This window comes from Lissotriton vulgaris, chromosome 2_2, assembly GCF_964263255.1.
Source record: "Lissotriton vulgaris chromosome 2_2, aLisVul1.2, whole genome shotgun sequence".
Taxonomy (NCBI): domain Eukaryota; kingdom Metazoa; phylum Chordata; class Amphibia; order Caudata; family Salamandridae; genus Lissotriton; species Lissotriton vulgaris.
Window position 1 is genome coordinate 311,545,844 of NC_141688.1, and position 12,862 is coordinate 311,558,705.

A 12,862-nucleotide genomic window follows, 5' to 3' on the forward strand; every position below is an offset into this window, starting at 1 on the left:
CTGCGGCTGGACGACTGCATTTGCACCACTGCATTTGCACTACTGCGCTTGGACCACTGCGTTTGGACCACTGCGTTTGGACCACTGCGTTTGAGCCAAAGTGTTTGCACCATTGCTTCTGGACCACTGTGTTTTCACCACTGCGCCTGGACCACTGCGTTTGCACCACTGTGTTTCCATCACTGCATCTGTACCACTGCGTTTGCACCATTGCATCTGGTCCACTGGGTTTGCACCACTGCATTTGTAACATTGCATCTGGTCCACTGCATTTGCAGCACTGCGTTTGCACCACTGCATCTGATCCACTGCATTTGCAGCACTGCGTTTACCACACTGCGTCTGCAGACCTGCACATTGGTTCGGCAGAGTGGGGGGCCTATTGCCCACCACCCAGGAATCACCAAACCCGCATGCAGATTGGGGTGCTGAGAAAGTCCAATGCTGCGTGCCAGCCCCATCAATACTGGGCAGCGTAAAGCTATGTTAGTGTTGCACGTGTACACCACTAACATTATTATTTTTACACTTTTACAAGGTCCCGCCCACAAAAGAGGAGCTTGTCAGCTGGACGTAGGTGTCCTGACAGTGCCTAATTTGTAACCAAATAAGTGCCAGGGCTCTCGTCAGCGGGCCACTGCAGCTTGCACCGCACATTGCCCCTGCCATGCAGTCAGTGATAGTAAAAACACAATTACTATCCCTCACACTCCGACATGTGTAACAATTCAGACTATTCCAGGCCCCCAAAGCTATAAGAATGACCTGGAGGCAGGTAATAGTCATTTTTAATATATATTCATTTCATAAACAGCTATTGGTGAGCTCATTTCTAAATCATACAAACAGCGCCACCATGTGGCAGAAATTCACAAGTGCTGGTGTTGACAATTAACTGCCTGTGCCGAGCACCCGAAACCCCTGCCTCAAATTAAGGACTGTCATTTCCGTCAGGACCGCCCAGACGCTGCACTATTTTAAGAACGAGTTGAAGACTCACCTCTTTCAAGAACACTACATCACAATGCATTAACGAACTACAAACCAGCTTCGTCTCCTGTCACTCGCGGTCTGTATGCCTGTCTTTGACACTATGGAGTGGTCCACCACGTTTTACCTATTTATTCTGGATTATGTCATCAGTGATGTCATCAATGCTGTCCTATTACATATCAGTGATGTAATTAAACATGTCATGAGTGATGTAATATGTGAGGTCATATGCAGAGCATGACAGGGGTGCAAGTTAGAGTTAGTTAACAGAACTAGAACTGTCAGATTTTAATGTAAATTCTTATCTCATTTCAACAGGAAACTATAACACCCCTCCTCCTACCAGGGGCTTTAAAAAAAAACGCTTTCACATAGGAGAGTAAGAAGCATAAAAAACACAAAACAACAGGCTGTTTCTATCTGTGCACCCAGGGTCTGGAGCAACATCCCTGTGCCCATCAGGACGGCCCCAACTCTGCTGTAAGTTGGGACAGAGTAGACTCTCACCTCCTTAACGAACACAGCATCACGATGCATTAACCACACCTAGCCCAGCTTCCTCTTCTAATGCTCAGTGACTTTACGCTGGGCTCTGACCACGTACAACAACCCTCTGCCTTCAGGCTAGGCTCACACAACAGAAATACCACATATACACACCACAGACATTGGTGTGAATGGTGTACCAGCATTGAATCTGTACATAGCGCTGACACAGGGGTGCAACGTGGGCCCATGCAGCCCCTGATGCGCACGGTGCGGGGGGGGTTCAGGGGGTTCATCATTTAACTCAAAACCTCTGACATCTGTAAATTTGGGGGTGCACCCTTCAGGGGACTCTCATTGAGCCCCAAAACTCTGATATCTCTGAGATGCTGGAGTCTTGGGGCCCCTCACCGTATTCTGCAGAGAGAGACGGGGCGCCCTGAGGGGGCTCTCTGCTGAGCCCAAGACCTCTGATATCTGTGAGATGCTGGAATCTTGAGGCCCCTCACCACATTCTACAGGTACTGGCGGGGCGCCCTGAGGGGGCTCCCTGCTGGGCCCAAGACCTCTGATATCTGTGAGATGGAGGAGTCTTGGGGCCCCTCGCCACATTCTGCAGAGAGGGATGGGACTATGCCTGGGTGGAGTTCACAGTTCTCCTTCGTAGAACTCTGTGAAGTGACCAGAAAACTGGGCTGCACTATGCAGAGATCCGCAAGCAGCGGAGTGCGATAGGTCGCGCCGTTCATACTAATTTCTTGTCCCAGGTGTTCCGAGCGAATGGAACCACGCACGGCGCAAGAGGGCGCTGCTTCTTTCTGCTCCTTGGGCAGATTTTCTACTCGAGCGGCAGCTTCCTCAACGCGAACGGATGGTTTCTCAACGAGAGCAGTCGCGACCACCCACAACCACCTGTGTTGAGAACTCTTGCTGGAAGGTGGTCTGGCATTGGGTTTTCCTCGCTTGCCAACTTAATGTTGGTGAGCGCGAGTGAGAAAAACAATTCCGCTCTGCTTCGCGGAGCAGAATTTTCAGAACTCTGCGTGCTCCACCGATCGCGGAGTGCAGAAAACGCCGTAAACTCCAGGAATGGGGCAGAGTTCCCACCCAGGCCTTGACGGGACACCCTACGAGGCCCACCCGCTGGGCCCAAGACCTCTGGTGCTGTCGGGGGGAGTGGTGCATGATTTTGTGGCACGCCGCTGGCTGCCCTGCCCCTCTTACCGCATTGCTTCACTGGGTGAATCGCAGAGCCTGCACACATGCATTGCACGCAGGGTGCTGGGCACGTTCTGCACACGTCACTTAGAGTTGTACCTTATTGTGTGTGCACCTGGGAGACTTCAGGCAATCTGCTTGAGATACAGCTTACTCATTTTTAAAGGTGCCTACTGTGGTCTTTAAAAAGAGCTTTCTGAAATTGTTTTGATGTTTATAACATGCAGTAGACGCCTAGATATCCTAAAACCAATATATACTTATAACATTGATAAAACAAATGGCTCAAAAATACAGTCAATGGGCTCCGGTGAAGTGGAGTAAGCGCAAAGATTCGGCAGCATTCCTTGTGAATAGTGGCCCCTCTAAGAGGGCATTACTGGACCTTGGCGCGCATTAGTTCTCATGGATCTGCATTACGCGCTACAATAGAAACGATGGGTTTTACACAAGCACTGCGAATTATGAGCTTCAAACCCTAGTAGGACTGATAGTGTGATGTATAAATACTTTAAATGGTTAAAACATTTAGAGAGTGGGTTGTTAGTGTTCAGGCGCTGAAAGGAAGGGGTCCCGGGGGGCCCCTTCCCGTTTGCGAATGGGTTACTATTAACTTGAAGTTGGTGACAAACTGCAAACGTTTTGCGATTGCATTCAGGTCGCAAACGATTGAAACATCCCCCTGCAACTCGCTACTATGAAGGGACGCCCTTACCACTCCCCTTCCTAATAGCGACTCGCAAACTCAATTGTTTGATTCTGTTAGGTTACCAACTTGCAAAATAGGTTTAGTGCACGTCAAAAGGCTATTTAGCAGTCGCAAAATGCCTCATTCTGTGTTTGCGACCTTTAAAACTTTTTGTTCATGTGGGCCTATGTGCAACTACGCAGGGTTACCTGCCATACCCACCTATGAGCAGCTGGTGGCGCTGTGCTACAGGGGAACCAGGAGCGCTCCCAACAGGCCAGTGCCTCTGTAAGGCAGCAGGACTGGGGCAGAGTCAGGGAAGTGTCACACTCACCTGCCACTGAGAGGCCAGTGGTGTTGGGGGGAGTCAGTTTGAAATGCTTGCCTGACTCTGAAAGACAAGCAGGGCTGAGGTAAAGTCAGACATGTCAAGAAGATAACTGACTTTGCACCAGCCCTTCCCTCATTGAACTCTAGTTCTCCCCCCTGCAGAGTGTGAGCACAAACATTTACACACTCAGTGATCACCTTTTTTACTTCCCCCACAGGCTTCGGTGGAGATGACACAGACCATTAAAGATGAACCCCACGATGAGCCCCATTTCATTCACCCCCCCTCAGGTAAGTCATCCATGTGGTGTCGGAGGGGTGCAGCCCCCTCTTTAGGTGGTACCTGTATGACACAAAGAGGGTCAGGAAGAGGAAGCTGACAACGGAGGCTGGACAAGAGGGTCAGGGACAGCAAGCTGACAACGGAGGGTGGACGCGCGAGACTGGAACAGGAAGCTGATGGGCGAGCACATGGACAACGGTGGGAGGGCTGGCAGGGCTGGGGAAACACATGACAATGGAGGGTGGGCAGGCAGGGCTGGAAACACATGACAATGGAGGGTGGGCAGGCAGGGCTGGGGAAACACATGACAATGGAGGCTGGGCAGGCAGGGCTGGAAACACATGACAATGGAGGCTGGGCAGGCAGGGCTGGAAACACATGACAATGGAGTCTGGGCAGGCAGGGCTGGGGAGCAAATGGATAACAGAGGGTGAGTGGGTGGAGCTGGGAAAGCAAACGGGTAATAGGGTTGGGGAAGCAAGGGAAGGTGGGTGGGCTGGAACTAGGAATGGCAACTGACGGAAGGCAAGAAAGAGGAGCACGAAGAAGGGAAGTAGAGATGGGAGACAGCTGGAAAACACACGCACTCTGGTAGAGTGACTAACCAAAATGAAAAATGTAGCACCTGAAAAATGAGCAGTGGAAGAACACAGGTAATGCGTCCGTGCTCCAGAGGAGGGACAAACACCAGAAGACGAAGGAAACCCCAAGGAGGCTGATGAGTGAGACGCAAGCAAATGTGAGTGAGTGTGTATGAGCGGGCTGGGTAGAAGCATGCGGGAGAGAGAGCAAGCAGCACACGAGGGCGAGAGTAACAAGCGGGCTGGGTAGAAGCAAGTAGTTCACGAGGGGGAGAGTAACGAGTCGGCTGGGTAGATCCATGCGAGAGAGAGAGAGCAAGCAGCACACGAAAGCGAGAGTAACGAGCGGGCTGGGTAGAAGCATGCAGGAGAGGGAGCAAGCAGCACACGAGGGCGAGAGTAACTAGCGGGCTGGGCAGAAGCATGCAAGAGAGAGGGAGCAAGCAGCACACGAGGGCGAGAGTAACGAGCGGGCTGGGTAGAAGCATGCGGAGAGAGAGCAAGCAGCACAGGAGGGCGAGAGTAACGAGCGGGCTGGGTAGAAGCATGCGGAGAGAGAGCAAGCAGCACAGGAGGGCGAGAGTAACGAGCGGGCTGGGTTGAAGTATGATAGAAAGAGAGCAAGCAGCACAGGAGGGCGAGAGTAACGAGAGGGCTGGGTAGAAGCATGCGGGAGAGAGAGCAAGCACCACACGAGGGCGAGAGTAACTAGCGGGCTGGGTAGAAGCATGCCAGAGAGAGAGCAAGCAGCACACGAGGGCGAGTGTAACGAGCAGGCTGGGTAGAAGCATGCGGGAGAGAGAGCAAGCACCACACGAGGGCGAGAGTAACTAGCGGGCTGGGTAGAAGCATGCCAGAGAGAGAGCAAGCAGCACACGAGGGCGAGTGTAACGAGCAGGCTGGGTAGAAGCATGCGGGAGAGAGAGCAAGCAGCACACGAGGGCGAGAGTAACGAGCGGGCTGGGTAGAAGCATGCAAGAGAGGGAGCAAGCGGCACACGAGGGCGAGAGTAACGAGCGGGCTGGGTAGAAGCATGCGGAGAGAGAGCAAGCAGCACAGGAGGGCGAGAGTAACGAGCGGGCTGGGTTGAAGTATGATAGAAAGAGAGCAAGCAGCACACGAGGGTGAGAGTAACGAGCGGGCTGGGCAGAAGCATGCGAGAGAGAGAGCTAGCAGCACACGAGGGCGAGAGTAACGAGTGGGCTGGGTAGAAGCATGCGAGAGAGAGAGCAAGCACCACACAAGGGCGAGAGTAACTAGCGGGCTGGGTAGAAGCATGCCAGAGAGAGAGCAAGCAGCACACGAGGGCAAGTGTAACGAGCGGGCTGGGTAGAAGCATGCGGGAGAGAGAGCAAGCAGCACACGAGGGCGAGAGTAACGAGCGGGCTGGGCAGAAGCATGCGAGAGAGAGAGCAAGCACCACACGAGGGCGAGAGTAACTAGCGGGCTGGGTAGAAGCATGCCAGAGAGAGAGCAAGCACCACACGAGGGCGAGAGTAACTAGCGGGCTGGGTAGAAGCATGCCAGAGAGAGAGCAAGCAGCACACGAGGGCGAGTGTAACGAGCAGGCTGGGTAGAAGCATGCGGGAGAGAGAGCAAGCACCACACGAGGGCGAGAGTAACTAGCGGGCTGGGTAGAAGCATGCCAGAGAGAGAGCAAGCACCACACGAGGGCGAGAGTAACTAGCGGGCTGGGTAGAAGCATGCCAGAGAGAGAGCAAGCAGCACACGAGGGCGAGTGTAACGAGCAGGCTGGGTAGAAGCATGCGGGAGAGAGAGCAAGCACCACACGAGGGCGAGAGTAACTAGCGGGCTGGGTAGAAGCATGCCAGAGAGAGAGCAAGCACCACACGAGGGCGAGAGTAACTAGCGGGCTGGGTAGAAGCATGCCAGAGAGAGAGCAAGCAGCACACGAGGGCGAGTGTAACGAGCAGGCTGGGTAGAAGCATGCGGGAGAGAGAGCAAGCAGCACACGAGGGCGAGAGTAACGAGCGGGCTGGGTAGAAGCATGCAAGAGAGGGAGCAAGCAGCACACGAGGGCGAGAGTAACGACCGGGCTGGGTTGAAGTATGATAGAAAGAGAGCAAGCACCACACAAGCGCGAGAGTAACTAGCGGGCTGGGTAGAAGCATGCGAGAGAGAGAGCTAGCAGCACACGAGGGCGAGAGTAACGAGCGGGCTAGGTAGAAGCATGCGGAGAGAGAGCAAGCAGCACAGGAGGGCGAGAGTAACGAGCGGGCTGGGTTGAAGTATGATAGAAAGAGAGCAAGCAGCACACGAGGGTGAGAGTAACGAGCGGGCTGGGCAGAAGCATGCGAGAGAGAGAGCAAGCACCACACGAGGGCGAGAGTAACTAGCGGGCTGGGTAGAAGCATGCGGGAGAGAGAGCAAGCACCACACGAGGGCGAGAGTAACTAGCGGGCTGGGTAGAAGCATGCCAGAGAGAGAGCAAGCACCACACGAGGGCGAGAGTAACTAGCGGGCTGGGTAGAAGCATGCCAGAGAGAGAGCAAGCAGCACACGAGGGCGAGTGTAACGAGCAGGCTGGGTAGAAGCATGCGGGAGAGAGAGCAAGCACCACACGAGGGCGAGAGTAACTAGCGGGCTGGGTAGAAGCATGCCAGAGAGAGAGCAAGCACCACACGAGGGCGAGAGTAACTAGCGGGCTGGGTAGAAGCATGCCAGAGAGAGAGCAAGCAGCACACGAGGGCGAGTGTAACGAGCAGGCTGGGTAGAAGCATGCGGGAGAGAGAGCAAGCAGCACACGAGGGCGAGAGTAACGAGCGGGCTGGGTAGAAGCATGCGGAGAGAGAGCAAGCAGCACAGGAGGGCGAGAGTAACGAGCGGGCTGGGTTGAAGTATGATAGAAAGAGAGCAAGCAGCACACGAGGGTGAGAGTAACGAGCGGGCTGGGCAGAAGCATGCGAGAGAGAGAGCTAGCAGCACACGAGGGCGAGAGTAACGAGTGGGCTGGGTAGAAGCATGCGAGAGAGAGAGCAAGCACCACACAAGGGCGAGAGTAACTAGCGGGCTGGGTAGAAGCATGCCAGAGAGAGAGCAAGCAGCACACGAGGGCAAGTGTAACGAGCGGGCTGGGTAGAAGCATGCGGGAGAGAGAGCAAGCAGCACACGAGGGCGAGAGTAACGAGCGGGCTGGGCAGAAGCATGCGAGAGAGAGAGCAAGCACCACACGAGGGCGAGAGTAACTAGCGGGCTGGGTAGAAGCATGCCAGAGAGAGAGCAAGCACCACACGAGGGCGAGAGTAACTAGCGGGCTGGGTAGAAGCATGCCAGAGAGAGAGCAAGCAGCACACGAGGGCGAGTGTAACGAGCAGGCTGGGTAGAAGCATGCGGGAGAGAGAGCAAGCACCACACGAGGGCGAGAGTAACTAGCGGGCTGGGTAGAAGCATGCCAGAGAGAGAGCAAGCACCACACGAGGGCGAGAGTAACTAGCGGGCTGGGTAGAAGCATGCCAGAGAGAGAGCAAGCAGCACACGAGGGCGAGTGTAACGAGCAGGCTGGGTAGAAGCATGCGGGAGAGAGAGCAAGCACCACACGAGGGCGAGAGTAACTAGCGGGCTGGGTAGAAGCATGCCAGAGAGAGAGCAAGCACCACACGAGGGCGAGAGTAACTAGCGGGCTGGGTAGAAGCATGCCAGAGAGAGAGCAAGCAGCACACGAGGGCGAGTGTAACGAGCAGGCTGGGTAGAAGCATGCGGGAGAGAGAGCAAGCAGCACACGAGGGCGAGAGTAACGAGCGGGCTGGGTAGAAGCATGCAAGAGAGGGAGCAAGCAGCACACGAGGGCGAGAGTAACGACCGGGCTGGGTTGAAGTATGATAGAAAGAGAGCAAGCACCACACAAGCGCGAGAGTAACTAGCGGGCTGGGTAGAAGCATGCGAGAGAGAGAGCTAGCAGCACACGAGGGCGAGAGTAACGAGCGGGCTAGGTAGAAGCATGCGGAGAGAGAGCAAGCAGCACAGGAGGGCGAGAGTAACGAGCGGGCTGGGTTGAAGTATGATAGAAAGAGAGCAAGCAGCACACGAGGGTGAGAGTAACGAGCGGGCTGGGCAGAAGCATGCGAGAGAGAGAGCAAGCACCACACGAGGGCGAGAGTAACTAGCGGGCTGGGTAGAAGCATGCCAGAGAGAGAGCAAGCACCACACGAGGGCGAGAGTAACTAGCGGGCTGGGTAGAAGCATGCCAGAGAGAGAGCAAGCAGCACACGAGGGCGAGTGTAACGAGCGGGCTGGGTAGAAGCATGCGGGAGAGAGAGCAAGCAGCACACGAGGGCGAGAGTAACGAGCGGGCTGGGCAGAAGCATGCGAGAGAGAGAGCAAGCACCACACGAGGGCGAGAGTAACTAGCGGGCTGGGTAGAAGCATGCGGGAGAGAGAGCAAGCAGCACACGAGGGCGAGAGTATCGAGCGGGCTGGGTAGAAGCATGCGGGAGAGAGAGCAAGCAGCACACGAGGGCGAGAGTAACGAGCGGGCTGGGTAGAAGCATGCAAGAGAGGGAGCAAGCAGCACACGAGGGCGAGAGTAACGAGCGGGCTGGGCAGAAGCATGCGAGAGAGAGAGCAAGCACCACACGAGGGCGAGAGTAACTAGCGGGCTGGGTAGAAGCATGCGGGAGAGAGAGCAAGCAGCACACGAGGGCGAGAGTATCGAGCGGGCTGGGTAGAAGCATGCCAGAGAGAGAGCAAGCAGCACACGAGGGCGAGTGTAACGAGCGGGCTGGGTAGAAGCATGCCAGAGAGAGCAAGCACCACACGAGGGCGAGAGTATCGAGCGGGCTGGGTAGAAGCATGCAGGAGAGGGAGCAAGCACCACACGAGGGCGAGAGTAACGAGCGAGCTGGGTAGAAGCATGCAAGAGAGAGAGAGCAAGCACCACACGAGGGCGAGAGTAACGAGCAGGCTGGGTAGAAGCATGCGGGAGAGAAAGCAAGCAGCACACGAGGGCGAGAGTAACGAGCGGGCTGGGTAGAAGCATGCGAGAGAGAGAGAGCAAGCACCACACGAGGGCGAGAGTAACGAGCGGGCTGGGTAAAAGCATGCGAGAGAGAGAGCAAGCAGCACACGAGGGCGAGAGTAACGAGCGGGCTGGGTACGAGCATGCAGGAGAGAGAGCAAGCACCACACGAGGGCGAGAGTAACGAGAGGGCTGGGTAGAAGCATGCGGGAGAGAAAGCAAGCAGCACACGAGGGCGAGAGTAACGAGCGGGCCGGGTAGAAGCATGCGAGAGAGAGAGCAAGCAGCACACAAGGGCGAGAGTAACGAGCGGGCTGGGTAGAAGCATGCGAGAGAGAGCAAGCAGCACACAAGCACGAGAGTATCGAGCGGGCTGGGTAGAAGCATGCAGGAGAGAGAGCAAGCACCACACGAGGGCGAGAGTAATGAGCGAGCTGGGTAGAAGCATGCGAGAGAGAGAGAGCAAGCACCACACGAGGGCGAGAGTAACGAGCAGGCTGGGTAGAAGCATGCGGGAGAGAAAGCAAGCAGCACACGAGGGTGAGAGTAACGAGCGGGCTAGGTAGAAGCATGCGAGAGAGAGAGCAAGCAGCACACGAGGGCGAGAGTATCGAGAAGGGTAAGGTAGAAGCATGCAGGAGAGAGAGCAAGCAGCACACGAGGGCAAGAGTAACGAGCGGGCTGGGTTGAAGCATGCAAGAGAGGGAGCAAGCAGCACACGAGGGCGAGAGTAACGAGAGGGGTGGGCAGAAGCATGCGAGAGAGAGCAAGCTGCACACGAGGGCGAGAGTATCGAGAAGGGTAAGGTAGAAGCATGCATGAGAGAGAGCAAGCAGCACACGAGGGCGAGAGTAACGAGCGGGCTGGGTTGAAGCATGCAAGAGAGGGAGCAAGCAAAACACGAGGGCGAGAGTAACGAGAGGGCTGGGCAGAAGTATGATAGAAAGAGAGCAAGCAGCACACGAGGGTGAGAGTAACAAGCCTACTGGGTAGAAGCAAGTAGCTCACAAGGGGGAGAGTAACGAGTCAGCTGGGTAGATCCATGCGAGAGAGAGAGCAAGCAGCACACGAAAGCGAGAGTATCGAGCGGGCTAGGTAGAAGCATGCGGGAGAGAGAGCAAGCAGCACACGAGGGCGAGAGTAACGAGCGGGCTGGGTAGAAGCATGCGGGAGAGAGAGCAGGCAGCACACAAGGGCGAGAGTAACGAGTGGGCTGGGTAGAAGCATGCGAGAGAGGGAGCAAGCAGCACACTAGGGCAGTAGTAACAACCGTACTGGGTAGAAGCATGTGGAAGAGAGAGAAAGAAGCCCACAAGGGGGAGAGTAACGAGCGGGCTGGGCAGAAGCATGCAAGAGAGAGAGCAAGCAGCACACAAGGGCTCAAGCAGGGTGATTAGCAGGTGGGGGAAGCATATGAAAAAGACAGCTAGAAAATGCATGAACTCCCATGGAGTGGTTCACGAAAAAGACAAAAGTAATTCCGTACGAGGGATCAGTGGAAGGATACAAGTCAGCCAATCAAAAGGTAATGCGGAGATGATCCAGGCGAAGAAGTCAAAGTACTGAATAAAAAGCCCTCAAATGACAGTGACAATAAAACAAACCAATGGTAAGCAGTGGGTGGGCCATAAACTCACTGTGAGTTCCTGGTTAGCCCCTGATAGGTCTTTTGCAACCAGATAATGTGCAGCGTTTGGTAGAAGAGACATGGGGGCAGATGTATCAAGATTCCATTTTGCGATTCCTAAAGAGCGATTTTTAAGGAATCGCCATTTAGAATTCGCAAAATGGAATGTATTAAAAAAATCGACATTTTTTTGCAATTCCTTAATCTTCCTTATTTGCGAATTCACATTTTGCGAATTCGCAAATAAGGAATAATTACCCTTGCATTCCTATGGGCCAGGAGGCCCATAGGAATGATTGTGAAGTAATTCTCAAATTGCGAATTCGCAATTTGCTAATCGCAATTTGAGAATTATTTCAAGGGTGCAGGGGTGTCTCAAAGACACCCTGCTGCACCCCTGAAATGTACATGTGTATGCATATGGCGCACATACATGCCCTATGGGCATGTGTGTGCGTCACATGTCATCATAAAAAATGCTAAATTGTGCATTTTTTAAAGATTTCTCAAATTACCATCAACTACAATTTGGTGGTAATTTGCAAATTCTTAAACAAAAATCGCAATTCAAAAATGCTACATACATAGCATTTAAGGAATCGCAAAATTGCGATTCATTAAATGCTATGGCCAAATAAGGAATCGCAAATGTTTGCTATTTCTTATTTTGCAAATTGTTGATGCAAGCCAAAACATTCAAAAAGACCTTTTGCGATTCACAAAGGCCGAAATTCTGCGAATTTCAGCCTTTGCGAGTCGCAAAAGGCTTGATACATCTGCCCCTTAATAACTGGTCTGAATGAACTGCACTTGAGACCTCTCCTGCAGCCTGCCGGGGCAGATTTAAGTATTGTGAAAACAAGCGAGTTCCACTCAGTGCAGCGGAGGCAGTTTGTCATATTCAATGCAAATACCTCTGAGAGGTGCAACGGTCTGGTGCGTGTTATTCACATGTAAGGCCAGTCCCAATGATAGTCAAATAAACAGGGTCAACGCCTGCCTCCTGCCTCTTAATGACAACGTGGGCCATGATAGCATCATTTCAATGTGAGGGTTTCCGAACATGTAACTGACTCTTCCCAAACCTTCTGGCCTTTCAGAGTCACTGGCCTCTATGGAAATTTGCCAATCAATGACTAGACTAACAGGTGTGCTTTCCTCTTCTTTTCAGACGAACTGGTGCAGCTTCCACCGACCCCACCGAGCAGCCATAGCAGCGACAGCGATGGGTCCCAGAGCCCCCGGTCGCAGCCCCCATCCAGCCCGGTCCGTACGGTGGCACGGTCTTCAAATGCCATCTCCACCTCCCCGCTGCTCACAGCACCTCATGTAAGTAACAGGGAAGAAGGCACGTGGAACTCTAGGGTCGGGGGTCATTACAGCCATGGTGGTCATCAACACATTGTTGCTGTGGGCTGTGGAATTGTGCAATATAATGCAAGGTGGATTTGTAGAGCGCTGTTTGTCACCTGTGAGTGTATCCAGGCACTTAGCGGTACAAAAGGGGGTGGTGATGGACGGAGCATCTGAACCAATCAAATACTCACACCCATTCAAGAGATCTGGGTTTAATCCATCACCGTTCTTTAGCCCACTCTGCCACCCCAGTTCAGACATGGCTATATGCAAATCAGTCTGACCCTGTGCCTCATGGGAACAGTCCAGCCCGAACTGCCAAGCC

At 53.9% G+C, this 12,862-nt stretch overlaps 1 protein-coding gene across 1 annotated transcript in view; it reads left to right on the forward strand.

The window, feature by feature from the left end:
* CREB3L1 (cAMP responsive element binding protein 3 like 1) overlaps nucleotides 1–12,862 on the forward strand; it is a 297,679-nt gene that overhangs the window by 239,275 nt on the left and 45,542 nt on the right. The window contains exons 4-5 of the mRNA XM_086959647.1: nucleotides 3,934–4,006; nucleotides 12,353–12,510. Coding sequence (XP_086815773.1) covers nucleotides 3,934–4,006; nucleotides 12,353–12,510 — 231 coding nt within the window. The remainder of the gene's footprint in view (nucleotides 1–3,933; nucleotides 4,007–12,352; nucleotides 12,511–12,862) is intronic.